Genomic DNA, 25,563 nt, shown 5'->3' on the forward strand with positions numbered 1-25,563 from the left:
ACTGGGTTTGGGGCTGAGAAAGAAGGTGAGCGCCTAAGCTGGGGCCATGGTAGGTGAAGTTTGGGGACCCGGGTGGGACCCGCCTCGGGAGTGGAGGGACGCATCGGCGCGGGCCCAGGGGCTACGGGTGAGGGGCGCGGGGGCGCCCGGGGCAGGCCGGGAAGGGGGGGCGGACCTCCCCCTGGGCCGGGCCCGGGCGGCGCTAGGACCGAGCGCGGAGGGACGAGCCGGGCGGAGCCAGCGCCCCCCGCCCCCCGCCGGCCGGCTCCCCTCCCCCGGCCGCTGGCTCGCTCTGCTCGCTTCGCCGCAGAGGCTCCGAGGCAGCGGTGGCGGTGACTCCCTCCTTCCATCCCTCCTCCTCTGTCCGTCTGTGCGTCTGTCCGTTCGGCCTCGGTCCGGCCCGCAGCATGGCCGGCGTCAGCTTCAGCGGCCACCGCCTGGAGCTGCTGGCGGCGTACGAGGAGGTGATCCGGGAGGAGAGCGCGGCCGACTGGTGAGCCCCCGCCCCCGCCCCTCGGCCCCTTTGTCCCCGCGCCGCCGCCGCCGCCGCCGCCGCCGCGCCTTTGTTTCCACCCGGCCCGCCACCCGGCTGCCGGGAAGGGAGGGGACGACCCCGAAATGGTGCAGCGACCGAGGAGGACCGGGAGGGGCTGCCTTTGTGCGCGCCGGGGGAGGGGCCGGGCGGGCCGGGCGGGGCGCTGCCGGCCGCGAGCGCCCGGAGGCCGCCCCAGGCACGCTGTGAGAGCGGTGGCCGGGCGCGGGTTGGAGGGATGCGGGGTCCGGACGTGTGACCCCGGACCGCATGGCCCTGCAGGATCCCATCCCCCGCCTCGGCCCCCGGGGACAGGTGTGCACGGGGCGACCAAGGGCACCTTCGCTACCTTTCAGCGGGCGCGGACCGGGCGGGGACGGGGCGGGGACCCAGCTAACGGAGACAGCTCAGCGTGCCCGGCCCAGCCTGGACAACCGGCCACAGCACAAAGGAACGCTAGGGCGGGGGAGGAGCGGAGAGGGCTGGGGGCCCGGACGCCCCGCCCACCGGGGGGCCTCTCGGAGTTGGGGTGTGATGCAAAGATGTTCATTGCCACATGGCTGCCGCCCAGTGACTCCTGTTCATCTCGCGGCCGCGGAGGAGGGAGGGATCGAGGGGATTTCAGGGACTGGGCAGCTGGGCTGGGAGATGCCCAGGGGCCGAACTCCGGCCTGGAGGACCAGCTGGGGACCCTGGGAAGAGGCCCGCGCCCACACAAGCCTGGAGAGAGCTCCCAGGAAGGGATGAGGGGCAGAGTAGATCTTCTGAGCCCTTGGCCCCATCGCCCAGTGCAAGAGGCTCTCTGCTCCCTGGCTGGGGAGGAGCTGGGCTGCCGGCACCCCCTTCCCCAGCTGTGGTCTCCCCTTGGGCTCTGGGAGGGGTGGGCCTCTTGCTCTGGGGCTGGAATCTCCAGGGTGGTAGGAAAGCCAGGGAGTTCCCCACTGCCCCATTCAGGAATCATTTTACCCAAAACACCCCTGTCTTGGGGCAGGTGCTCCTTCCATTTCCAGACCTCTAGTTTCCGGGGCAGGCAGGAAACTGAGGCACAGAGTGAGGGCATGCCCAAGGGACCTCCTTTGGGCTGGCCTTATGCAAGTAAGGGAGGGCACTGTGGTAGGGACACTGACCTGGGGGCTGGAGGAGGGGACAAATGGCCAGGCGTCCATGCCATAGTACTGCAGCACTGGCGGGCAGCCAGGTCTGCCTGGAGGGATGGACGCAAGAGACGGGCTCCCATGTTCTGCAGGTCAGTCACAGGAGAGGCCGGCACAGGTTAAGTGGGCCGGTGGCCACCCATTGTCCCCGCCCTGCCCCAGGGGCTGAGATCATGGGAAGAGTTCGGGCAGGTGGCCAGCTTGGCCTGGTGGAGGAACTGGCCTTGGGCTATGATGTCCCCTGCCTGGACAGGGGCCACCGTCCAGCTCAGAGTGCCCCACTTGCCCTCAGTTGAGGAGTGCTGTCTACCACCACACCATTGGCCCTGATCTCCTAAAAGCAGAGGCCCAGTGCGGGACCACACCACCACCGTTGGCCCACCTCATGCTCAGCAGAGGCCTGGGCTCCCATCTCCGTGCCATATCCATGTGGCCAAAGCTAGTTATTAATCCCTGGCGTGCGTCACCCCCCATCTGGGTTGTGTGTGGGACACACACAGATGCAGACACGCACCCTCGCACGTGCACACATTTGTTTTCAGTCCCAAGGGCCCAGATAGCGTTTTGGGAAAAGAGTGTGAAGATCACATCCTGCAGTGGGGACATGAGTGCTCACAGCCACCCGCTCGAGCGAGGAGTGCAGTGGGGCCTCGGCCCAGGGGCAGACCCCTGCACTCAGAGGCCGGAGAGGGGTGTCCTGGGTAAAACTGCTGCCTGGCTGGAAGGGCTTGTCATTACCTTCCCCCCTGAGTGGTGATGGTGGGGGAGCTCAGTCCCCAGAGGGGCCAGTACAGGCTACTTCCTGGCGGGGGCTCTGAAACCGACCACGGCCCAGTTACTGGGAATAGGTGAGCCAGGAAGTCAGTGTAGTGAGAGAGCTAGTGCTGCCCTGAGTGTGACATGAATCACTGTGTGACCACACTAGAGCCTGCTCCTCTCAGGTCCTCTTGAAAAGCAGAAGAGGGGGTTGGGCTCAGCGGGATGAGGGACAGCCAGGGCTGTCCCAGCCATGACTTCCTGAGTGGGACTCTCCAGGGGTCCGCCTGCCCTCAGCCTCTCGCCTGAGCTGACTGACCCCAGCACCTCCCTGGACCTGGGCTGTTCCAGCTGCCACCTCACTCTGTTCCAGTTTCTCTGGCCTCAATGGTTCCTCAGAGTTTGAGTTGGTATCACAAACACCTACTGCTGTGTGGACCAGGGCCGGGTGTGAAGTATGTCTGTTGTTGACTGAGTCAGACTTCCTGCCTTCCCCAAGCCCAGGGCAGTGTCTGTCTCCAGGGCTTGGAGCTGGTGAGATCGTACATCCCTCCCCCTTCCTCACTTCTCCTGTGTCCTGCCCAGGCCGCCCTGATGTGATTGAGAAGCACTGGCTGAGTGAGATCTGGGGCGGGCGCAGAAGCCTCTGCCCATCCCTGCTGGGCTGTGGGACATGGTCTGGGGCACAGAGCACAGCTTCCCGTAGAGCTGCCATCGGGGCCCTGAGGGGTTTCTGCCCCGGCTGGGCATGGGGTAGGGGACAGCTCTGGCTTTTCTGTGAAGGGAACCATGGATGTAAGAGCCTTGAGGGCGGGCAGTGTCAGAGCTGTGCTTGGCGGCAGGGAGTGGTCCAGCTTGTGGCGCCAGTGGAGAGGTCCAGCTGGAAGGGCAGGTGTATGGCGCATAGCTGAAGGCCTGCTGAAGGCCTTGACCTTAGCTGTGGTTTCTGCCAGGTCAGGGCAGGGGCCACGGCCAGGAAGGTGGCAGAGGTGGGAAGGCCAGAGCCAAAGGGGGAGGGAGCAGGGCAGATGTTCCTGGGAGCAGCAAGGGCCCTCGCAGCCTCTGGGGGGGCTGGTGCTGATTCCTGGGGTGAGTATCTTCTGAAGCATTGGTTGGGACCAGGGCCTTGGAGTTCTGCCTCAGTTTCTCATCCGTGGAGTTGGGAGGGACAGACCCTGCTTCTCTGAGGGCCCTTTGTTCCCAGCGGTGGTTTAGGGCAGCTGGACAGGTGGTGGGACAGCTGTTCTGGGGAGCAGCTGCCAGTGCTGGGGCCTGGGCAACAGTTGGACCAAGAGCTCTCCGCCTCACAGCCCACCTGTGTCCCTTTCAGGCGGGAGGGATTTTGGGAATCGAGTGTGTGTGTGTGTGTGTGTGTGTGTGTGTTCCTAGCACTGACTTGGGCTGACCCCCAGGGGCTGGGACGGGCCTTCCTTCCCTCCCTCCTTCGTGCTTCCTCCTCCTTCTCTCTCTTCCCCTCTCCTTTTTCTCTCCCTTCCCTTTCTCTCTTCTTCCTTCATTTCCTCTTCACCCCTTCATTTCCCTCCTTTCTCTTGTGTTCTCTTCCTCCTCTCCCTGTTTCTCTCCCTGACTCTCTCCCTTTCTCTTCTCCACCGCCCCTCCTTGCCCCAGGCCTGTCCTCTCAAGGAGGGGTCCTCGGGAGCACACATCTCGGCCTTCCCTGCCACGAAATGGATGCTGTGGCACTGCAGTCTGGGGAGAAGAAGCTAGGAAGGAGGAGGGAGGAGGCAGGCTGCTAGGTCAGCTTTCTGGTGACGCCGAGGCTGAAGGAAAGGCTGACACTCTCGGCTGACACTCTCAGGAGGCCAGGCCAGGGCCCCAGCTGGGGCCAAGGTGGTCGAGAGGCTGGGAGGCCAGGAGACTGAAATCACCCGTGGGCCACCACCGTCTGGGCAAGAGTGGCCTGGGTGACCTCATCCACCTTTTAGAGAGGCTGAGATGAAGACTGAGGGTGTGTCCCTGGGGTCCTTTGTGTTCTGGAGCCTGTAGTTGGGGTGGGCCAGTCATGTGCCAGTTGCCAGGTTGCCATGGTTACAATGGGATGCCCTGATCAGAGTGAGCACCAGGTTCTCTCTTCTCTTTTCCCCGCTGTGAGGGGAGGGGTGATGGGTACCCAGACGCATGCTTGGCAACAGCCAATGGGGGACTATCAGTGTGGTAGCCAGGGAACAGTAACCAAGGAACTGTCGCCTTGGAATCTCCATCTCAAACCCGCTTGCTGGGCTGTAGGCTGCCAGGGCCAGGGCTCGGAGGACGAGGCACATGGGCAGCGGTTTCTTCCCCAGCTGACCCAGGCCCCCTCTACCAGCGTCCCCCTACTGAAATGGCACCTAGCCCTATTGTTTGGCAGTGGTGCTGGGCCAGAACCCCTTTCCCCTCCTGCCTGCTCTGTGTCCCTCCTCCTCCTCCCTAGAGCTGTCCCCACCCAAAATTGGCAGTTCTGAGAGCCACCCCTCCCTCTCCCCAGGGCTCTGTACACATATGAGGATGGCTCAGATGACCTCAAGCTTGCAGCGTCAGGAGGTAAGAATCCAAGCCATTTTTCTTTTTTGCTTTCTCCCGCCCCGTCCTCTGGGTGTTTTCTTCCCCACCCGTCTGGCTCCAGGCCGCCTCCTGGTGTGTATCCAGCGACCCATGCTTGTCTGGCAGGTGTCCTTCCTGGTCATCCCTGTGCTCTCCATGGTGAGGAGGCAGGGGGCCTTGTTTTCTGCTTGATTATCAGAAGACAGCCTCAGACAGGGAGAGTGACTTACCCAAAGTCACACAGCTAGGGAGGAGGGGCCGGGCAGGGATGGCCCAGATCACCCCCACTTTCTCTGGGGCAAAGGCTTTGTTTTCCCTCATTGGCACTGTACCTCGGGAGACATGAGGGTGTGTGAAGAACGAGTGTGTCCTCATCTCTACCCCAAATCACGCCCTGGGGAGTCACAGGCAGAGCTGGGGCCTGCCTGCCACTCTTTCTCACCCCAGCACAGAACTCCGGGCCTGCAGGTCCCGGGGTGCCCGTGGAGCCCACATGAAGAATCTTTCTTCGGGTTCCAGGCCCTTATGGGGTAAGGGTTAGGAGACAGGAGTCCTGACTCCCTCCTGATTCCCCCAGATGGGGGCTTGCAGGAGCTCTCGGGCCACTTTGAGAACCAGAAGGTGATGTACGGCTTCTGCAGCGTCAAGGACTCCCAGGCTGCTCTGCCAAAATACGTGCTCATCAACTGGGTATGCTGCTGTGGGCTGGGGAAGGGGGCAGAGGCCCCAGAACAGTTACCTACCGACACCACTGGAGAGGACACCCCTGCACCTGTGGGAAGAGAGCCTGGGGTCTTGGGCTACCACTGCCCCTTCTTGTCCTTTCCCAACCCTGCCTGTGCTGGGTGCTTTGCAGGTCGGCGAGGATGTGCCTGATGCCCGCAAATGTGCTTGTGCCAGCCATGTGGCTAAGGTGGCTGAATTCTTCCAGGTGAGAGTGGGGACAGGGGCCAGCCACCCAGGGTCTGTTTGCTGGTGGTGGTGACAGGAGGGAGCCATGCTGCCTGAACACACCTTCTCGCTGCAGGGTGTGGACGTGATTGTGAATGCCAGCAGTGTGGAAGACATCGACGCGGGCGCCATTGGGCAGCGGCTTTCCAATGGGCTGGCGAGGCTCTCCAGCCCGGTGCTGCACCGACTGCGGCTGCGCGAGGATGAGAACACGGAGCCGGTGGTCAGTGTGCATCTGGGGCCCGAGGGCCCTGCCCAGGGCTCACCTGCCCTGCTCCTGTCTTTCCTCAGCCTTTTCGTGTGGGAGCTCCCGGAGCACCCGGCCTGCTACCCCAGCTCATGCCAGGCTGCTTGACTCTGCAGGGCACCACCTATCAGAAGACTGATGCCGCTGTGGAGATGAAGCGGATCAACCGAGAGCAGTTCTGGGAGCAGGCCAAGGTGCGAGCCTGACTCTGGCTTGCAGGCCGAGCTGGCCCAACCCCATGGCATGGCCCCTGGGCTTCTCTCCCCACACCTCCCCATGCACAGTGGGTCCCATCCTCTGGGCTCCCCCAGCTGAAGACAGCCTTCTGCCCAGGGGCTCAACCTGTTTTCCCAGAAACCACGTTTCCCCAGTCTTGGGTTGGGGACGGACGGGCTGGAGGGGAAGGGGGCCCCCTTGTCGGCTCAGGGCCTACACTGCCTTGGCACGGGTGGTTGCAGAAGGAGGAAGAGCTAAGGAAGGAGGAGGAGCGGAAGAAAGCCCTGGACGAGAGACTCAGGTTCGAGCAAGAGCGGATGGAGCAGGAGCGGCAGGAGCAGGAGGAGCGGGAGCGGCGCTACCGAGAGCGGGAACAGCAGATCGAGGAGCACAGGTGCGTGCTCCCACCCTACTGCAAGGCCCTGCCCCACCCCTGCCCCCGCCCCCGCTCCCCCCCTGCAGGTCTGCCTGGGCCTTCCTGGAGGGGTGCAGGCCCGCTGATTCCCACTTCTTGTTTCAGGAGGAAACAGCAGACTTTAGAAGCTGAGGAGGCCAAGCGGCGGTTGAAGGAGCAGTCTATCTTTGTGAGTGCTTAGCCGGGGAGACCAGGGGCTTGGGGCCATTTTGGGGCATTCTGGGTACTATTGCACGGACTGTCATGGAGTGTCAGCCCTGCCACATGATCATGGGGGGATCTGGCTCCTGGCTGTGTAGAAAGACCTCCGTGGAGAATCTTACACTCTAGACTGAAAGAAAAACCTCTGTTGGCCCAGGCCCTCATTGAGTAGGTTCTCCTATCACCTCCTGGCAAGGCCTGAGGGGCTCAGGTGGACTGCCCCTGCTTCCTGCACTCAGGGGCTCAAGACCTGCCCCCACGCTAGTGCTGCAGAGCCACACCAGTGCATCTGTGCCTGCGTGCTGAGCATCTGACACACGGCGTGTGTGGTGTCTGCTTCAGAGCAGCCCCTTTGTTCCGGGGGTGCTGTCTGGACCTCCAAATACTGGGGTGTTGTGTAGGGTCTGTGGACTGGCACTTTGAAAATGATGGTGGACTCACACCCTAGTGTTTTGAACGAACACCATTCGGTGGTAAGGCACAGTTCAGGACTGGAGGTGGGTGGTGGTTGTCTGGATTGGGACCGTTATGAGCAGGTCTTGGGCCTTAGGGACCCTTCGGAGCCTCAGGGCCACACCCACAGGAGATGGGTCGGGAGAAAGCAGGATACCCTGCAGGCATTGGCAGTAAGTGGCGGTCATAGTGGAAGTCTTGTCGGCCTCTGGGTGGTGGAGGCGAAGGGCAGTTGGTAAACTCCAGCCTCACTCACTCAGCAAAGCTTTGCTACCACCTGCCTGCCGTGTGCCTGGTGTGAGAAATATGATGGAGAAGATGAAATTAACTGGTGAGCTTAATCGTGTACCATCTTAGCCTTTTGCGGACATAGTTCAGCGGCATTAAGTACACTCGTGTCGTACAGATGACGCCACTGTTTCTCTCTTAGGCTTCTCCATCGTCCTATAACTGAAACTCTGCACGCACACAACACAGACTCCCCATCCTCCCCTCCTCCTCGGACCCTGGTAGTCTCCTTGCTGCCTCTGTGAATTTGACTTTTCGCGGTGTCTCCTGGGCGGAATCATACAGAGTTGTTCCTTTGGTGACTGGCTGATTTCACTCAGCGTGTGTTCCAGGTTCATCGTGTGTCAGGCTGTCCCCTTCTTCTGTAAAGCTGATAACCCTCCGCTGCATCTGTTCGCCACACTGACTTGCCCGCTCACAGCAAGGGCCTAGGGAGGTCGTATTGCACTAGGCAGGGACAGGGTGCCCACAAGAGGTGGTGAGAGTCACATTTATGGGAAGGCAGGAGCCTGACTGGAGCCCAGTGGGCTGAGGAGCGGGGGAGTGTGGGAAGGCAGAGTGAGGTCAGAGGACTTTAGACTTCATTCCAGAAGATGGGAAGTTGTAGTTGGAGGGACAACCCTCTTGAAGGGGGATACTTGGAAGGGCCGTTGTAATGCACCCCAACAGAAAGTTTAAATTTTAGGTGTGTGCTCGAAAACAAAGGAGCCCTGTTACTGCACCCTGCCTGCCATGTTTTCTTCTCCCAGCTCAGTCCTGCCTGCCCCTTTTGCCATCGGGGCAGCAGGGGACACCGTTAAGTGAATTCAACTGAGTGGACATGTGCCGATTCAGCCTCATGCTGTCCACTTACACGCAGATCTAGTTCTCATCCCGTGTTGCCGACTAAGAGTGGGGGGACGTGATCCCCAAGGCAGGAGGGTTCTGACATGGTGTGTACCTAGAACAGCTTATGGGGACCCAGAGAAGGAAACAGCCTGAATGGGGTGGGGGTCAGGCATTTGAGGGGAGACCCCTCTCCCCTGCCAAGTGTGTGTGGTGTGCATGTTCCAGGTATGGAAACTGTCATGCTGATGACTTCAGTCTATATCTCAAGGTGTGTGGGCAGGTCAGTGTAGGAAGGGGCTGCTGGAGAGAGGCTAGGTCACTCGGGGTGGGGAATGTGGGCCAACCCGGGGGCGGGGGTGGCAGTGAGGGAGCAGCAGTCTCATGATGCTGAGACCCAGGCAGCAGTGAAGTGGGGCTCAGTTGGCTGGGTGCTGGGGTAGGAGGTTCCAGAGAAGTTGGCTGCAAAGCAGGGAGGGCGCCTGGATGGCTCTGGGTTGAAGCAGCAGGAGGCGCTGAGCTGGGCGCCCAGGTGCTTGTCCAGGCCGGAGACGAGGTACCTGGCTGAGGGCCTTGTGGATGGTGAGGAGCTGCTGTGAGACAGAGGTGCCATCTGTGAGCCCTTCCTGCCAGACTGTGGAGCAAACATGGTCTCCGAGGAAGCAAGAGCTCCTGGGGCAAGGGTGGTGCCCAGGACACTGCCTTTGGTTTCCAGGGTGACCAGCAGGATGAAGAGGAAGAGACCCAGATGAAGAAGTCAGAATCAGAGGTGGAGGTGAGAGCTGGGGGGACAGGGCAGGTGAGTCCAGTGGGGCTGCCACGGCTGGGCCCTGATTCCCTCCTCATGCCCCCAGGAGGCAGCGGCCATTATCGCCCAGCGGCCTGACAACCCACGGGAGTTCTTCAAGCAGCAGGAACGAGTCGCGTCGGCCTCTGCGGGCAGCTGTGATGTGCCCTCACCCTTCGGCCACCGACCAGGTAGTCCCAGGTCCCCCCCGACCTGACTGTCACTCCTCAGGTTTTGTCCCCAAGCCTCTTTGGCGCTCTTTTTTGGAAGGGAGGCCTTGCCCAGGGACCTCGGAGAAGACAAGGTTGTTCGTTACGTGTGCTTCCCCCTCGCTTCCTGGGACCGGGAAGGCTCGCAGAGGGCGGTCGGTGCGCACATTTGGCTGAACGGGGGCAGTGCTAGAGGCCCCCTGGGCAGCTCTGGCTTCAGCTAAGGCACTCCCGGCTGTAGAGAGCGGACCTGCTGGGGCTGAGCCAGCCCTTGCCTGAGGACTGTGCTGCATGTGAGGTGGGCTGGCACCCTGGCCCTGGAGCCTGCACCCAGTCTCTCTGTCGGGGTTTTCCTTGCAGCTTCCCCCTGCCGGAAGCACCCTTCTGCTCCCTGTTGGCTGGTCTGAGTGTTTGGCCCTGTGCGTGCTTGGCCTGTGCTGGGGCTGCAGGGGTGGGGCTGGCCACGCTGGGTGTGTGCTTTGCCAAGGCTGGCTGCAGTGGGTGGGCTCCCTGCTGTGCGTGGCTGGTGCTGGTGGGTGTCACCGGACAGCTTGAGGCTGCAGCCCAGCTTGGCTGTATGTGCACCCTGGCCAAAGGCAGCTTGGACACCCAGGGCCGGATGTGGGGGCGGGTAAGGCCTCAGGGTAGGGGTGGGGGAGACTGACCCTCTCTTGTCCTCTGTCTCTCTCTCTGTCTGTCTCTCTCGGCAGGTCGTCCGTACTGCCCTTTCATAAAGGCATCGGACAGTGGGCCTTCCTCCTCCTCCTCTTCCTCCTCCTCCCCTCCACGGACTCCCTTTCCCTATATCACCTGCCACCGCACCCCAAACCTCTCTTCCTCCCTCCCATGTAGGTAGCAGCCTCGGCAGGGGGGTAAGGAGGGCCCCGCTTCCCAGCAGCACCCCTGCCCTCACTCCCCAGCCTGACTGCTGCTCTCTGGTGTCTGTCCCCAGAGCAGGTACTGCCTGCCTCTTTCCCTGGCCCTGAAGGGGCACTGGCCCCCAGGGTCCTGGCTTACAGGGTTTGGAGTTGTGGTCTGGCCCCTGTGGGGCCTGGGGAGCTCCCAGCCCCCACCCAGACTCCAGAGAAGAGATGCTGGCCAGGCCCCAAGGTGTACAGTCCTGTGCCCACCTGGCTTCCCAGCCCTCACTGACCAGTGTGGGGGTTTGTTCCACAGGCAGCCACCTGGACAGCCACCGGAGGATGGCGCCCACACCCATCCCCACCCGGAGCCCATCTGACTCTAGCACAGCCTCCACCCCTGTCTCTGAGCAGATCGAACGGGCCCTGGATGAGGTCACATCCTTGCAGCCACCACCACTGCCACCCCCACCCCCACCAACCCAAGGTGAGTGAGGGGCCCCAGCCCTATGAGGCCTCTCACCAGTCTCTGTGCTGGGAACCTGCAGTGGCCATGGTAACAACTCCCCAGGGACCTGAGCCACCCAGACTGCACTGCCTTGGAGGTGGCTGTGGCAGGGAGGAGCCCTGCTGTGGCAGTAAGATCTGCCCTCTGAGCCTCAGTGTCTCTCGTGGAGTGGGAATCGGGCCTTCCTCCCAAGACTGCTGAGTGGCGTACAGACACTAGGTAAAGGGGCATCGGGGCCCAGGGGCACTTTGCATGGAGCTGTTGGGGGAGGCCTTCCTTCCGGGAGGTCGCCAGCTCTCCAGTGCACAGGCAGGGTCGGTTAGGGTGGCTGCACAGGGCCTTCTCTGGCGGAGCTGGTCACCTCTGTCTCCTCTGTGTGTGCTGTAACAGGGACCCAGGAGCTTGGCCCCCGCCTGGACAGTGAAGGGACCGTCAAGGAGGCCAGCAAAGCAGCCCCTCAGGCCTGGGCTAGCCTGGTGGAGGAGCCCCCTCAGGCACCGGAGCCTCCCCACGGGCAAGGCAGCCCCATAGAGGACTTCATATTCATGGCAGCTCCTGAGCAGGCCATCCTGGCCGCCCCGCTAGAGCCTGCCATAGCTGACCCCACCGCAGCCGACACCTTGGCAGCTGCTGCTGTCGAAACCAACATTGCTGCTGCTAACACCGCTGTTGCCAACACCTCCACCCCTGCCCCCGCTAGCCTCATAGACCTATGGCCTGGCCATGGGGATGGCACCTCCGCACCCCAGGCTGAGCCTAGGTCCCCCACAGCACCATTAGGTGCTGAGGTCACTCTGGCAGAGGTGCCCCTGCTGGATGAGGGGGCTCAGGAACCAGTGCCACCAACAGGTGAAGTCTGTGCCAACCTCCTCAATTTTGATGAGCTGCCTGAGCCACCAGCCACCTTCTGTGACCCAGAGGCAGAAGTAGAAGGGGAGCCCCTGGCTGCCCCTCAGGCCCCAACTCTGCCTTCTGCTCTGGAGGAGCTGGATCAGGATCAGGAGCCGGAGCCAGAGCCAGAGCCTGAGCCCCACCTGCTGACCAATGGTGAGACGACCCAGAAGGAAGGGACTCAGGTAGGTCAGGACAGCCTGGTGGGAGGCTTGGAAGTCGGTGGAGCTGGGGGGCTAACCTTGTGTTTCAGGCTTGCAGCAGTACCCTCCTCTGTGACCCACATTATTAGGGGGAAGCTTTATTCCATTCCCCTTCCAGGGCCTACTCTGCTTTTGTTCCCAAGGCAGGTATCTGTTTCCTTGGCAACCATGGAATCACTGGTTGCCTGGGCAACGGGCTCAGGGCCTGGTAGGTCAGCTTTGGTCTTCCTGGGTGGGGCCACAGTGACCTGATGCTTTTCTCCTACAGGCCAGTGAGGGGTACTTCAGCCAATCACAGGAGGAGGAGTTCACCCAATCAGAAGATCTGTGTGCAAAGGCTCCGCCTCCTGTGTTCTACAATAAGCCTCCAGGTATTGTGGATATGGATGATGGGTCGGAATTAGAGTGAGGTCTTGCGTTCCTGTATGGGCAGGTACCATCCCCCCTACAGAGTTGGCACAGTTCTCAGGGGTTGGGGGACACAGCCTTGGATCTGCCAGCCATCTTCTTAACTCCCCTCCCTTTCCAACACCATAGAAATCGACATCACCTGCTGGGATGCAGACCCAGTCCCAGAAGAAGAGGAGGGCTTCGAGGGTGGTGATTAGCAGTGGCGCCCGCCCTCAGGCTGCCCTTGCCAAGGCCACCCACCTGCTCCGGCCTCTGGCCAAACGGCCCGCCGCGCCTGCACTCGAAGCAGCTCCGCCTGGCACCCACTCTGGATTCCGGCCCTGGCCGGGGACTTGGCCGCTTCCCCACCCACAGGGCCTGACTTTTACAGCTTTTTTTTGTTTTTGTTTTTTGTTTTTTGTTTTTTTTAAAGTTGATAGGAGACTTGTACAGTTGACTGGTTTTCCTCCCGTTGGTAGTTGAAACGCTGTTGCATATTCCACCCCCCTCTCTGCCCGGTCCAGATTGTAGCGCTTAGTCCTCCCTGCTCACTCAGCTGGCCGGGGTGGAGGCCTCACCCTGCTTGGGGCCTGGCAAGGGGGGAGCTCTGGTGGGAAAATGCCCCCCCACCTCTTTTCCTAGTTTTATGTTTCTTGGAAAAATATCACTTTGTATTCTCTGTCCAGGGCTTCAGATATTTTGCACGAATTTGAAAACATGGCAATAAATGGCTCGCCGGCTCTGGCTCCCTGGGACCCCCTCCCCGCCCTTCTCTTTACCTCTACCCACCTGGCCCAAAGAAAGTAGCAGGCCCAGCTGGGGCCCCTCAGCTTCCCATCCCTTTCCTGCCCCTCCTGCTGGGCGGGTCCCAGGCTGGAGGCCTTAGGCGTCATTCAGGTCAGGGCTTTGGGTGGGGCCCCGGGGCTTGGTGGCCCCTCCCCAACTCTTCCCTATTTGCTTGGGTTCCTTTTTCACATTCAGTAACTGTTTTTTGGAAAGCACAAACTTCTGTAACGGGTCGTGCTCATGTCTGTTAATAAAGAAATCCAGATCCCTTCGGGCTTCCTGGGGTGGATCTGGGGCGGGCCGCGGGTGGGGCCCTGCCCCCCCCCATCTATTCTGATCTCCAAGGTTGCAGGGGCGCCCTCACCGTGATCTCGTGGGCAGGGAAGGTGGGGTGTAGTTAGACGCAGGCTGACTTTAGGTTTAGTTCCGCATCCTCCAGCCACTTAGCAGCTGAAAAGCGCGTTCAGGTTTCGCTCGTCAAGGCCCAGGCACCTCTGGTGACCACAAGCTTGGGCACAGTAGTGGGTATCCCCTCCACTTGTTACCAAACCGAATCACACACCTTTATTATCCTCAAAGTGTAACAAACAGGGTAAGAAATCCCTCCCACCCTCCACCCCCCGCAGTCCAAGGGAAGCATTTAAAAGGCCCCGCAGTCAGGCCAGGAGTCCGCTAGTGGGACCCGAGTCGCCGGGTGCCCCTCTATACGGCTGTAGTCCTCCCGAACAAGGGGATGGAGACCGGCAGGCGCCAAGCTCCGTGTTCCAGCGGCTCGCGGCTGCTGAGCTCTGAGTCGGTCCAGCTGGGGAAGACCCGGCGGCCGCGGTCCGCCGGCAGGCAGAGTGCAGGGCAGGGCGCCGCGGGCCGTGGGGCGCTGGGCAGGTGCAGCGCCGACGTGTAGCCTCGGTCCAGGTAGAGCGGCTTATAGCTGGGCGGCGGCTGCTCCTGTTTCTCCGCGCTGTCGCGGCGGCTCAGAAAGGGCGTGACGATCTTGCGATAGAGGCCGCGCGTGTCCGTGAGCACCTCGCTGTAGGGCGGCGGCGGCTCAGCCATCAGCACTGCCTCTTCGTAGCACGGTGGCTTGGACATGTCCGATTCCGCTGCGGGGCGGGAAACGGTCCGAAAGCGTGAGGCCACCCGTCCCAGAATCCCGCAGAAACTTTGGCCAGCCGCCAAAGGCAGGCCCAGCCCGCTCCTTCCGAGGTCAGAGGAGTTTGCCCCGGGGAAACGGGCGGGTGCGTCAGTGACAAGCCCGCCGGCGGCCGAGGCCCCGCCCACCCCGGTAGCCTCCGACGTAAGTCGGCACTTACCTTGGCGCGGGTAGCTCCAGGGACGCGGCGGCACGGAGAGGTGCGGCGGCGGCGGGTGCGGCAGCGCGTGATGGTGTGCGTGGGGATGCGGGTGTGGCTGCGCGGGCCCGTGATGCAGCATCGGGTGCACGTGCACGTGCTGGTGCGCGTGCGCTGGCGCTTCAAGGCGGCCGCGGTGAGGTGGTGGCGGCGGCGCGAGGCCTGGGGGGCTTCCAGCCAGGCTGCCCTCGAGCTCGAGGGGCTCCAGCTCCAGGGCGCGTAGATTCTGCTCACGGAGTCGCTCCTCCTGGCGCCGTTTGAGGCGGCGGCGCAGGAAGCTGCAGAAGCAGCACAGTAAGACGATGAGCCCCCAGATGAGCCAGAAACCAGCGAAGCACGTTAGGAACGTGTAGGTACCCTGGGACATAACCATGGCGGCGGCGCGGGCGGCGGGTCCTCGGCTGCTTCACTGGACACTGGGCTCCTCTACGTGGCCCCAGGCCCGCGCCACGCTCCCAGGCACCGACAACATCACTTGGGGACCTGCGGCCGGGGGCTGCCCGCTGCGGGGCTCAAGTCGTGCGCGAGCCGGCGGGGGACAGCAACAGCATTGGTGCCCGCTCTTTTCCATGGCGCCGTCGGGCGCGCGGGCGGGCCTCACCCGGGACCGCGCAGGACCTATGGGACAGACACAGGGCGCGGTGAAGGTGCGCTGCAGCTCAGACGACTTCCCTGCCCACTTCTGTGCCCTGCGCAGCCCCGGGAAAGCCTCCTCTGCTGGAACCCCCGCACTCACCGGGGCCCCAATGACGTCACGGAAGATGGTGACGTCACACCCCGAGGTTTCCCCGGTAGGGTTTTCCCGAATCTGAGATTCAGCCGAGGCCGGGGAGCCGAGGGAGTTCCAGGCCGGCCGGCAGGGGGCGCGAGAAGGCCAGATTCAGCCTCTGAGTAAGGGAGATTGGCTACCCACATCTCCAGGACACAGCTCCGAGAGGGTTTCAAGGCCCGCTGGTGGACCCCCGCCAGAACGTTGAAAAGAAGCCTCGGTGCGGTTGCTTGGCTGCGGGGAAAGGGTGGCTCACCTACAGCCCTGCAAGCAGCCACCGGATCCCAGCTTCAGCCCTATCCGTGTGTTTAGCAGCCCCTGGCCCTCTTGGTCTTGTACCCGCTCTCACCCTGGCTGCCCAACAAAGCCTGGAATTGCCCAGCCTGCACCGCGGCCTTCCAGTTGTCACCACTCTTGTAGCGGGGTCGGAGGGGGGGGCGGGCGGGTAGTGATTCCGGCTGCTACGGCACTCCACCTGCCTTTGTCTGCGGAACGCCCGCCCACCAACCCAGCGTGGGCTGTTCCCTCTCCTCCAGGCGCCTCCACCCGCCTGCCTGATCCCCATTTCCTCTCCTCCTACCCCCAGTAGCTGCGCTTTGCCCTGCCCTTCTAGCTCCAGGAAGTCGGGTCGCTTCCCCTCAATTCTTTTCCCTTTCTACAGAGGGAAGGAAAAGTAGCTCGTCTTTGGAACCACCTGGTCCCACATCACTCCAGATGGGCACTTATCGTTCTGACTCCCCTCCACAGACAGGATTGAGAGGGGAGCCTGGCATCCTAAGAGGAATGTAGGAGGGAACCCTGACTGCGGAGTGACAGGTGGCAGGCGACTATTCACCACCCCCGCAGAACAGAAATGAGCCCTTCCTGAATGCCTTGTACCCAGGGGTTTTCATATGCAACCCTTTAGGGTAACTGGAATTATTCCTATTTTACAGAGAAGGAGGGGGTGGAGCAATTAGCTGTGTAGATGGCAGGTGGCGGGTGCTGTAGTTTCAATCCAAGCCTGGCCACAAAACCCAGCCCCAGGGGGTGGAGGGAGAGGGCTGTGCCTGAGCTACTTTGTGGGCCTCTTCCAGGAGTCCCATGGACACCCCTATCCTCAGTGTCCAATGTACACACTTTCAGCTCTGGGGGCCACAGTGGGCTGGAGCCCCCAAGCTCAGGGGGGATCCAGGCCACAGGCCACCCCAAATGGCTCCTGTCTAACTCCACAGCTGCCTTGTGCCGTGTGTCAGTTGGTGCCTGTGTGTCAGTTGGTGCCTGTGCCAGTCCCTTTCTCCTGGGCCGGGGAACCAGAACAGACAATGGCAGGAACAATAGCTCCACCCACCCCCTATACAACCCTGCCTGAGGCTGCCATGGCGACGCAGCCCAGATAAAAACTCCATGCTGCCAGTCACTAGGAGTTAATTAAATCTGTCTCCTCGTCCTGAGCCCACAGGAATTTTCAGGAATGCTCTGAGGAAGTTGGCACTAACTAGGAGGCTCCTTGGCCTGCAAAGCAAAAACAACTCTGGGTCAGAAAAAGGAGCTTCTGGGGCTGGAGGTGATGTTTGGCTGAAGAAGAAATAGACATACCTGCTGAGGACCTTGTCCTAGGCCCTTGCCAAGTAGAATCTTGTGTGATCCTCCACACCACTTTCTCACTGAGGGGTCCCTCTGGTACATGAGGAGACCAGCTCAGAGAAGGAAATTAATTTGCCTCAGGTCACACAGCTAGTAAAGGGGGGTGGGCTACGATTTAGCCTGAGTCTGCATCCAAAGCCCATCAAAACCCCTTCCCCTACCTGACAGCTGAGCTGTACATAAAAAGCCTGGTGCATGTGAGCCGAGGGACAGTGGGCAAACTGGCCAGCTTGTAACCGAAGCATGCCTTCCTGTTCCTTCCCACTAAGGCCCTGGCCCTTCTAGCCACCAGCTCCAGAGTGGGAACAGGCTACAGGTGGAGGAAACATGGGGTGGCAGCCCTCTGTTAACTAGGAATAAAGGACAGAGGCTGACTGTGCCCTTAGGGGCCCAGTGCAGCTGGCTGGGCATTAGGCTGTGTCAGGCCACACCCAAGACCAGCTGAATGCCACTGGGGCCCCTCAGCCAGGAGGCAGGAACTACTGCTGCATTTTACCCACTAGGCCACTCTGTGTCGGAGAAGAGATGGCTTGCAGCTGAGCTGGCCCCCAGACCCCACCCTGGCGCCAATACCCAGTCTGAATGGGCGGGGCCCTGCCCGAGGCCTGCCTCCTGCCCAGCATCTGGCCGTACGGGAGTCAAGCCGTCCATCCCATCTAACCCACAGCAGGCGCACTATGCGTCCCCATCAGGACGTTTGTCCAGACCCTGCCACATTCACTCCCTGACCAGGCCAAGCTGCTCAAGGGCTCCCCAAGCAGCATCCCTTTGCTCCTTGGGCTGCTGTCATGCTTTGGCAGCCCCTGCTATAGCCTCCTGTTCACAGCCTCTCACCTTCCCCAGCCCCTCCTGACTGTTCACGGTGACCACCTGCCCCGTGTCTGCCTCCGGCCATGCCAGGTGTGGTGCCCGCAGATGGACTCCTCCTTAAGTCTGCCGTCTTATGTTGTTTTCTGTTTGTTCCCCCTTTCTTTTCTTACCTTCTCCCAGGTTATTTGAATGTGTTTTAGGATTCCATCTTGACATGTCTGTAGAGTTTGTGAGCATATTGCCTTGTACTATTTTCTAAAGCCACATGCTCCTTGGCAGCACAGCAGGAGATGAAAGCAAGGCCCAGGGCAGTAGGTTTCTTAAACTCTATGTAGCCTCAGTCCCCCTTCAATGACCATGGTGGATATTAAGCTAATCTGTGCAAAAGGCTTGGAGAGGCTCAACAAACATGAGTGCTTCTAGAGGCTTCTGAGCTGGGGATGCAGAGGTATGTGGGTCCCCAAGGTGCTCCCCACACCAGGGCTGGGCACTGCAGGTCGTCCACAGGCATCCTGAGGACTGTCAGCATTTGTCCCATTTCACAGAGAATGCTTGGCTCCAGGAGGTGAAATGACACCCAGGGTCACCTAGATCTCTCTTTCTGGGCCTGGTGCACCCCTGCAGGCACCTGCCACATTGCCTCTCCACGTGAAGAACCCCAGTTCCCCAACCTCAGGCCCCAAAGATCTGCTACTGGGTCCTTTATCTCAGCAAAGGACCCACCAGTGACCCCATCAATCAAATCCCGTCTCTCTGCCCAGTGCAGCGTGCCTTCATCTAACCACTTCCTTTGGTCCCCCTGCCACTGCCTTGGCTGGCAACCTGCACATCTCACCTGTGCCCCTATTACCATGGCCACCACCACTCTCTGTACTTCTGTGCTGGGTTCCTGCTGGGTTCCACCCACTCTCCACATTGCCCATTTTTCCTGGGCCCCTCTGGCCCAAACCCCCCAGCGACTCCCCACTGCCTCACAGCCCAGCTCTCTAACTCAGCTCAGCGGGAGCCTCTAGAACTGGAGTGAGCGACAGAGCCGCGTGGAGGACTTGTTAAGACAGAGTTCTGGGCTCCACTCCCAGGTCTGGGATGGGGCCTGAGTGTTTGCATTTCTAATAAATTCCCAGCCCGTGCTGCTGTTGCTGGTCCAGAAAGCAGATGGTAAGAGCAAGCCGCTGATCTGGATCACAGCCTCTGGGACGAGCCCCTGCCAAGGCCTCTCCAGCCTTCCCTCTCAGGGTTCCACGGATCATCCCTCCTGGAGTTCAGCCTCCAGTTCCACTTTCTCAGGGTGTGGGGGGGCCTGCCACACAGCTTTGCTGCTCTTGCCCCAGCAGTCACTACTCAGCCTCGAGGCCTGTCACTTGCCTGGACAAGTCAGCCCTGAGCCACCTCACCCCACCCCCACCCCCTGGCCCGCTGGCTGGGAAGCCCGGTGATGTCACACTGCTCTGTAGTGGCCTGTACTCGGCACCAGAGTCTGCGTCTGTCCTGATCACCTGGCACACCGTAGCTCAAAAACCATTTGTTGAAGGAGTGACTGGAGGTGTCCAATTACCTTTTAGCTGTAGGGACAAGGAACACCTCAAGACCTGGGTCTGATCCAATTAGTTCCTGGGAAATGTTGGCCATTTATCAGAAAGTCACTGAGAGGGGAGCCACCACCCAGCTCCAGGCCCTGGCGGGCTGTTCTGTACACTTGGCCTGAGCCACAAGGCCGAGAAGCGACAGCAGGGTGTTCTGTAAGCAAGCTGAGGGCCACACATCTACGTGAATGAAAGGAAAAGACCCCATGCAGGCACTGGCCAGGGTCTGTGGTGTGGGCAAGGGAGACCCCAAGCAGCTGGGGCTCTGGGTCATGAGATTTGCTGCCCATGGGGCCAGAGCTACTGGTCAAGTGAAGTGACAGGGAATCAGACCAGGGGACAGAGGAGGGAGGGGAGTGTGTGTGAGAAGTGAGGGTGGGGTGGAAGACAGTGGCTTCGGGGGACAGGGACAGGAAGGAGAGGGTAAACGGTGACAGGATAAGACTTGACCTGGGCGGTGAATACACAGCACACGTAACAAGATGATGTGCTGTAGAACTGTACTCCTGAAACCTGTGATTTTATTAAGCAATGTCACCCCAATAAAGTCAATTAAAAACAAAGAAAAATAAATGATTAAATAAATAAATAAATGGTTTATAGTAAAAAAAAAGAAAAGAAAGTGGCTGCTGCCCTGGCCAGGTAGCTCAGTTGGTTAGAGCATCACCCAGTACACCAAGGTTGCAGGTTTGATCCCCGGTCACAGTGCACATGAGAATCAACCAATGATGCATTGACAAATAGAACAGCAAAAATGGATGTTTCTCTCTCTCTCTCCCCAAAACCAATAAGCAAATTAAAAAAAAATTTAAAAGACCCTGGTTGATGTAGCTCAGTGGACTGAGCATGGGCTGCCAACCAAATGGTCACTGGTTCAATTCCCAGTCAGGGCACATGCCTGGGTTGCGGACCAGGTCCCTAGTGGGGGGCGTTCGAGAGGCAATCACACATTGATGCTTCTCTCCCTCTTTCTCCTTCCCTTCATCCCTCTTTAAAAATAAATAAAGAAATTCTTTTTAAAATTTTTAAAAAGAAGAAAGTGGCTGCTAACCCATCCTGTGTGCCCTGCACACACCAGGATCCCGCTGGCTTCTGTACATTCACTATCTCGGTGACACCCAGGAGGTGGCTGCTGCCATCCCCACCCCACAGACAAGGAGCTGGAGCTGGCTCAGGCCCACATGGGAACTCCCAGGTGACTGCGAAGTCCACTGTCCTGGCAAGAAGGGCATTTCAGGAAGGCACTGGGGACATTTTTACACTCCTCCCTCACCAAGACAGATGAACTCAGGCCAGAGGGATGATGGGAACTGTGCCAGCTGCCAAAGTCAGCCAGGCGTGGAGCTGGCCAGAGCCTCCTTCATCAAAAAGTCACTGAGAGGGGAGCCACCACCCAGCTCCAGGCCCTGGCGGGCTGTTCTGTACACTTGGCCTGAGCCACAAGGCCAAGAAGCGATGGCAGGGTGTTCTGTAAGCAAGCCGAGGGCCACACGTCTACGTGAATGAAAGGAAAAGACCCCATGCAGGCACTGGCCAGGGTCTGTGGTGTGGGCAGGGGAGACCCCAAGCAGCTGGGGCTCTGGGTCATGAGATTTGCTGCCCATGGGGCCAGAGCTACTGGTCAAGTGAAGTGACAGGGACTCAGACCAGGGGACAGAGGAGGGAGGGAGGAGCCCAGGATCCCAGGGCTTGGGGAGCTGTAAACAGGACGACAGAGACTGGGCCCCTGAGGCTTGTGGGCGCAGAGGCCTTATGTGGGTCCGCACCTAATGTACTCAGATCTGTGTCTCCACAGGGGCTGGCCACACCATGAGAGTGAAGAGGGGGACGAGGAACCCCTCTCCTGAGGAGCAGCCGGGTCTAACACACAGAGCACTAATGGGGGGAGCCCTGGGTTCAAATTCCATGTCTGCCCTGCTCCACCCTGCTGGAGCTGGGTGACCCCATCCTAGCTCCTCCCGAGTCTGAATTGAAGGCCCTTGGCCTGTCAGACAGCGATGGTGACGCCCGCCTGGCTGCGTGAGGCAGAACTGATGAGGGAGGTGAAACTCACTCCAAGACCAGCATGCACAGCTGCATTCGACCCACCAAATGCCAGCATCCTGCAGCCTCAAGAGGTCTGGAAGCCAGACTGTGGCACCACATCTGCCTGTGCCAGGGGTGGTCTGGCAAAAAGTGCCACCACTAGACTGTGGACAGGGGTCCTCGCCTCATGACTGGCAGGCTGGACACGGTTTATGGGTGTGTTTTTTGGCCCACAATCAATTTTTAAAAATTAATTAGTTGCCAACATTTAGAAACCAGGAGTTTTTACATAAAAGACTGGATTTCTAGCTCTTCGTGGAAACCGGGCAGCCTGGTTACACCTCGTCCCCGTTCTCACCAGGCAAGTGGCAATAGCTAAGCAGCATCTCAGCACCCCTCACCTCATCCCATTGCCCCCTGCGCCCTGGAGGCACTGGGTCTCCAACCACCGAGCTAGACTGAGTACCCACAGGGGCCAGCCCCGAACGGGTTACTCTTTGATACATTCTTCCTCCCACAGCCAGGCTGCAAGCTGATCAGGCCACAAACTAAGGCTTAGACCCCTGGGGTTTCCCAGGGGACTAAGGTGGACCTCACTGCTTGGTCTTCCCTGGAGATGGAAAATGGAGGGAGTGAGGGAGGAGGCCAGCCCAGCAGCAGACAGAACACCTGAAGAAGCAAGAATCTGGCTGATGGATCTGGAAAAAGGAAAGGTGTACCAAGGCCAGAAGGATGGCATTTGCTCCCTGGCAGTGGACAAGAGAAGGTTAAGAATGCCCCTCTCGAAAGCTCTACAGTTCTCTCCTGCCAGGCTCACGAGAGATGTGTAGTAGGCAGAGGGGCTGTGCCATCAGAATGGGCATTGGAAACCTCGCTCCAGTGACTGGCTCTGTGACCTTGGGCAAGTCACCGCCCCCCTGAGCAGCAGGAGTTTTCAGTTCTACAGTGGACATGCAAACTTACCTTGAGTCACTGTTGTGAGGATTGGGAAGGACAGGGGCGGAGCCCTCGCCCCAGGTCTCACACAGAGCGGGAGCAGAAGGAAAGGGGCCCGTGAACAGTCCCAAAAGCACTGCTGTCTGTGGGGTGGGGACTCGGGCCTGGCTTAGGGCACCAGCCATCCATGGGCTTCTATGCCAAGGTCTTAAATGCCCAGGATAATGGTCACCTCTGGTGCCCAGGACACCTCCCTAGATGGGAAAGGAATGCCAAGGGTGGTGGCTGTGGGCTGTGGTCTGTGGTTGGGGCCTGCGGTCAGTAGGGGCTGGCATCTGCTGAGTCAGGCCCAGGAGAGCTGACTGGAGGGATGGTTCTCTCCCCAGCACACTGCTTCTGAGAGGAGGTTGGGAGGGGAGCCAGAGGTCATTTCCTCTGACCCACTGCTATCCTCCCAAAGGAGCTTCCCTGGAGGTCAAGGCATCTCTATGTGGCATTGGCCTGCCTGCCAGCCTGCACGCCTGCCACCCAGCACAGTCTGGGCTTTGTGCTCAGACAAGAAAGGGACACTTGTGATAGAGACAAAGGGCCGGGGCACTCCCATCTGGCCTGAGGTTCAGCTTCCCCAGGTCAGCAGTGTCCTTTCCTCTGCCCCTGCCCACACTGTTCCCATCCCTCCCGGGAGAATGGCGGCTTGGAACGCAGAGCAGAGGCCCACCACCAGCCTGAGCCGCCACGTTCGGCAGGGCATGTGAGGGCGAGGGATGCGAGCTTTTTTCCTCTCCCCCGGTAAAGAACATCGTCTCTGCAGCACCCAATTCGGGGTTGGGCCATTTCAAAGGCAAGTGATAGCGGTGGCGGTGGGGGAGGAAGGGTGGTCAGGCACAGACCCCGGACCCAGTCTCCATGCCACCTTCCTGCCACAGCAGGCTAGGGTGGCCTCACGTTTACAGCCACCCCAGGAGCCCTGCTGCGACGACTGCAGCCACGTGGGAGCCAGATTGTGCCCACCGGGCAATCGCCCCCAACTCCCACCATCAACCGGCTGTGGAGGGAGGCACACCCAGATGAGCCAGAGGGGCCAAGGTACTTCAATTGCGAGAGGAGGAGTCCCTGCATCCCCTATCCCCCAGCGCCCTGGGGCTGCAGCCCCGCGTGGGGTGGGGTGGGGGGAGGGGTGGGAGGGAGCGTCGCCGCCCCGCAGCCGCGTTGCCGGGGAGTGAACCCCGTTGCTGTGGCAACCGTTTCCAAGCGAACCGGTGGCTGCTCGCGCCCTGCTCCTTCTCCCTCGCTCAGTGGCGCCTTTCCTCTCTTTCTGCCTCCCTCCCTCCCTGCGGTGGGGCTTGGGGGAGGGGCTCCCCCCGCCCGGGCGGGGGGCCGGGGCGGCGACCCAGGTCCGGGGTACAGAGCCGCTCGCGGGAAGGGGCCGACCCGGGAACTGTCTTCCGCCCTCACTCCGTGTCCACCAGCTCGCTGCCGCCGCCGCGGTACTCACGGGCCCAGGCATCCTCCTCCAGCTCGTCCTCCTGGCTCCGGGAGAGTGGCGAGGGGCCCTCGGACAGAGCCCCAGGCCAGGGCAGGAGAAGGTGGCCCCGGGGAGCTGACTGTGGCAGCGAAGGCAGCTCGGAACGAGGGGCTGGAGCCGCCAGGGCGCGCGCACGGGCACGTTCACGGCGCGTCCTGAGCCCGGCGTGCGCGCGCGCGGCCGCCAGCAGAGGGCCCCAGCCCCCCGCGCCTCGCAGCGGAGGAGACAGTTCCGTGAGCCAAAGACAGAGGACCCACACCCACCTGCCGCGCTGGGTTCCCTTTGCACAGGGAATGCGCTCGGCACGCCTCACCCTTTCTGGCAATAGACTGTCTGGGCCAGGCACACTCAGGCAAACCCAGTGCACACAATCGGCCAAGCACACGGATGCTCCACCAAGCAGCTGAAGTCCAGACCCCCGTACTCCCCGCCCTCGTCCCCCACCCCGCCCCCCCCCCTCCGCCCCTCACTGCCTCAGCCCGGAAAGCACACAAAGTCCCGGCTTTGGTCGCATGCTGACAGGGACTGCACTCATGCAGTGGGCAGGGTTGGAGCAGGCAGGTACCCAAGTGTGGCGCCAACTCAGGAATCCATGGCCTCCTCCCAACTCGTCTCCTCCCACTGTGTCCCCAGCAAGCCTACATCACCACAGGCTTACTTAGAAGTAGCAGGAGAACCATATCGCTGGCCTCCACAGACCCTACTCATCCCCAGCAACAGAAGTGAGCTCTAGCGAGGCCCCACTGCCTAGGCTGAGCCTGAGCCTGGCTGTCTGCCAGCCTCTGAACTGGGTTCTCTGTTTCATGGGGAAATATTGCAGTCCAGGGATGTCATCGTGGTGGACTGCTCTCGCGATGCACAGTGGGTAGGTTTCCAGCCTGGTTATTCAGACTCCTTGGGGTTGGACTCTGGCTCAGCAGGGTAGACATGGCTAGGACCCTGGAGCCGTCCCAGTCTGGTTCTTCCAGTCTATCAGCCCCGACCCCTTTTTTTTAACTAATATTTTCTAATTTGCAACCAAGGACCCCTAACAGGCCCAGGTCACACAGCTCTATGTGTGGGAGGCATATGTGTGCACAGTGGGTGTGAGCCCAGCCCCACCTAACTGCATGGACTGAGAGTGGGGGGTTTCCCAAAGGAAACTTGGAGTGCTTTTGTACTTGCTGGGCAGACCCCTTCCACATGAGGCCCCACATCCTTAACAGCTTGCAAAGCCCTGCTTGGCTTATCTCACTGACCTCCACTCCAGCCACTCCTTTTCCATCTGCCTCCCCACCACATTCCACACCATCCTAGACCACTAGAGGCCCTGACCACCCAGACACATCTGGTCCTGTGCCCTAGGGGTCACCAACCCTGACTCCTTTGTGGCCAAAGGGGCTCCCCTCACTAGCCCCATGGCAGTCCCAGCCCTGCCAGCTCTTGGACGGTCTCTGCCACACTGCTCACACTGGGTCCCACTGCTCCTGTGCCTGCCTACCAGGCTGAGCCCCTCACTGGCAGGAGCCCTGTCCCCAAATTCCCAGCTCCCACCTCAGAGCTGGATGGCAGGGAGGGGAGTTCAGGGAAGGCTTGTTGAGAGACAATTCTGGGAGTTTCCTCTGCAGAAATGGCAGTGAGCTCTAGGGTGAAGTGAACTCTAGTGAAGTTTCCTCAATGTCTCCCTAGCCCAAGCGGGAGGTCTGGACCCATTGCAGGTGGTATGCCCCTGGGTCCTTCCTGTCCAC

General features: G+C 60.6%; 2 protein-coding genes across 5 annotated transcripts; one reads left to right on the forward strand and one right to left on the reverse strand.

Moving 5' to 3' along the window:
* Positions 1 to 276: 276 nt before the first annotated feature.
* DBN1 (drebrin 1) lies at positions 277 to 13,482 on the forward strand. Of its 3 annotated transcripts, none has more exons than XM_045822400.1 (15): positions 277 to 493; positions 4,928 to 4,983; positions 5,561 to 5,673; positions 5,840 to 5,914; positions 6,011 to 6,157; positions 6,298 to 6,375; positions 6,640 to 6,791; positions 6,918 to 6,981; positions 9,295 to 9,354; positions 9,434 to 9,557; positions 10,286 to 10,423; positions 10,752 to 10,922; positions 11,334 to 12,019; positions 12,306 to 12,408; positions 12,575 to 13,482. In XM_045822400.1, the coding sequence occupies exons 1-15, from the start codon at positions 408 to 410 to the stop codon at positions 12,643 to 12,645; spliced, it is 2,124 nt and encodes a 707-aa protein (XP_045678356.1). In that variant the 5' UTR covers positions 277 to 407; the 3' UTR covers positions 12,646 to 13,482. The 3 variants fall into 3 exon arrangements, with proteins under 3 accessions (XP_045678356.1, XP_045678365.1, XP_045678376.1); XM_045822420.1 differs by lacking the exon at positions 277 to 493 and adding an exon at positions 715 to 847; XM_045822409.1 differs by lacking the exon at positions 10,286 to 10,423.
* A 370-nt stretch (positions 13,483 to 13,852) lies between these two features.
* PRR7 (proline rich 7, synaptic) lies at positions 13,853 to 24,166 on the reverse strand. 2 transcript variants are annotated; one of them, XM_045827062.1, is made up of 3 exons: positions 24,100 to 24,166; positions 14,524 to 15,180; positions 13,853 to 14,313 (listed from the first exon to the last, which is right to left on the reverse strand). In XM_045827062.1, exons 2-3 carry the CDS (start codon positions 14,933 to 14,935, stop codon positions 13,916 to 13,918), a joined length of 810 nt encoding a protein of 269 aa, XP_045683018.1. In that variant the 5' UTR covers positions 14,936 to 15,180; positions 24,100 to 24,166; the 3' UTR covers positions 13,853 to 13,915. The 2 variants fall into 2 exon arrangements, with proteins under 2 accessions (XP_045683018.1, XP_045683010.1); XM_045827054.1 differs by lacking the exon at positions 24,100 to 24,166 and adding an exon at positions 23,807 to 23,949.
* Between the last annotated feature and the right edge of the window lie 1,397 nt (positions 24,167 to 25,563).

This window comes from Phyllostomus hastatus, unplaced genomic scaffold (assembly GCF_019186645.2).
Source record: "Phyllostomus hastatus isolate PE091 unplaced genomic scaffold, TTU_PhHast_1.1 phas_contig_150, whole genome shotgun sequence".
Taxonomy (NCBI): domain Eukaryota; kingdom Metazoa; phylum Chordata; class Mammalia; order Chiroptera; family Phyllostomidae; genus Phyllostomus; species Phyllostomus hastatus.

Bases quoted from the DNA above. Each gene is read 5' to 3' on its own strand.
- DBN1 (XM_045822400.1), top strand. From the start codon at position 408: ATGGCCGGCGTCAGCTTCAGCGGCCACCGCCTGGAGCTGCTGGCGGCG. The intron at 5,915-6,010 runs GTGAGAGTGGGG...TTCTCGCTGCAG, and splicing joins AGGTGGCTGAATTCTTCCAG to GGTGTGGACGTGATTGTGAA. The intron at 10,424-10,751 runs GTAGGTAGCAGC...TTTGTTCCACAG, and splicing joins CCTCTCTTCCTCCCTCCCAT to GCAGCCACCTGGACAGCCAC.
- PRR7 (XM_045827062.1), bottom strand. From the start codon at position 14,935: ATGGTTATGTCCCAGGGTACCTACACGTTCCTAACGTGCTTCGCTGGT. The intron at 14,314-14,523 runs GTAAGTGCCGAC...CCCGCCCCGCAG, and splicing joins CTGGAGCTACCCGCGCCAAG to CGGAATCGGACATGTCCAAG.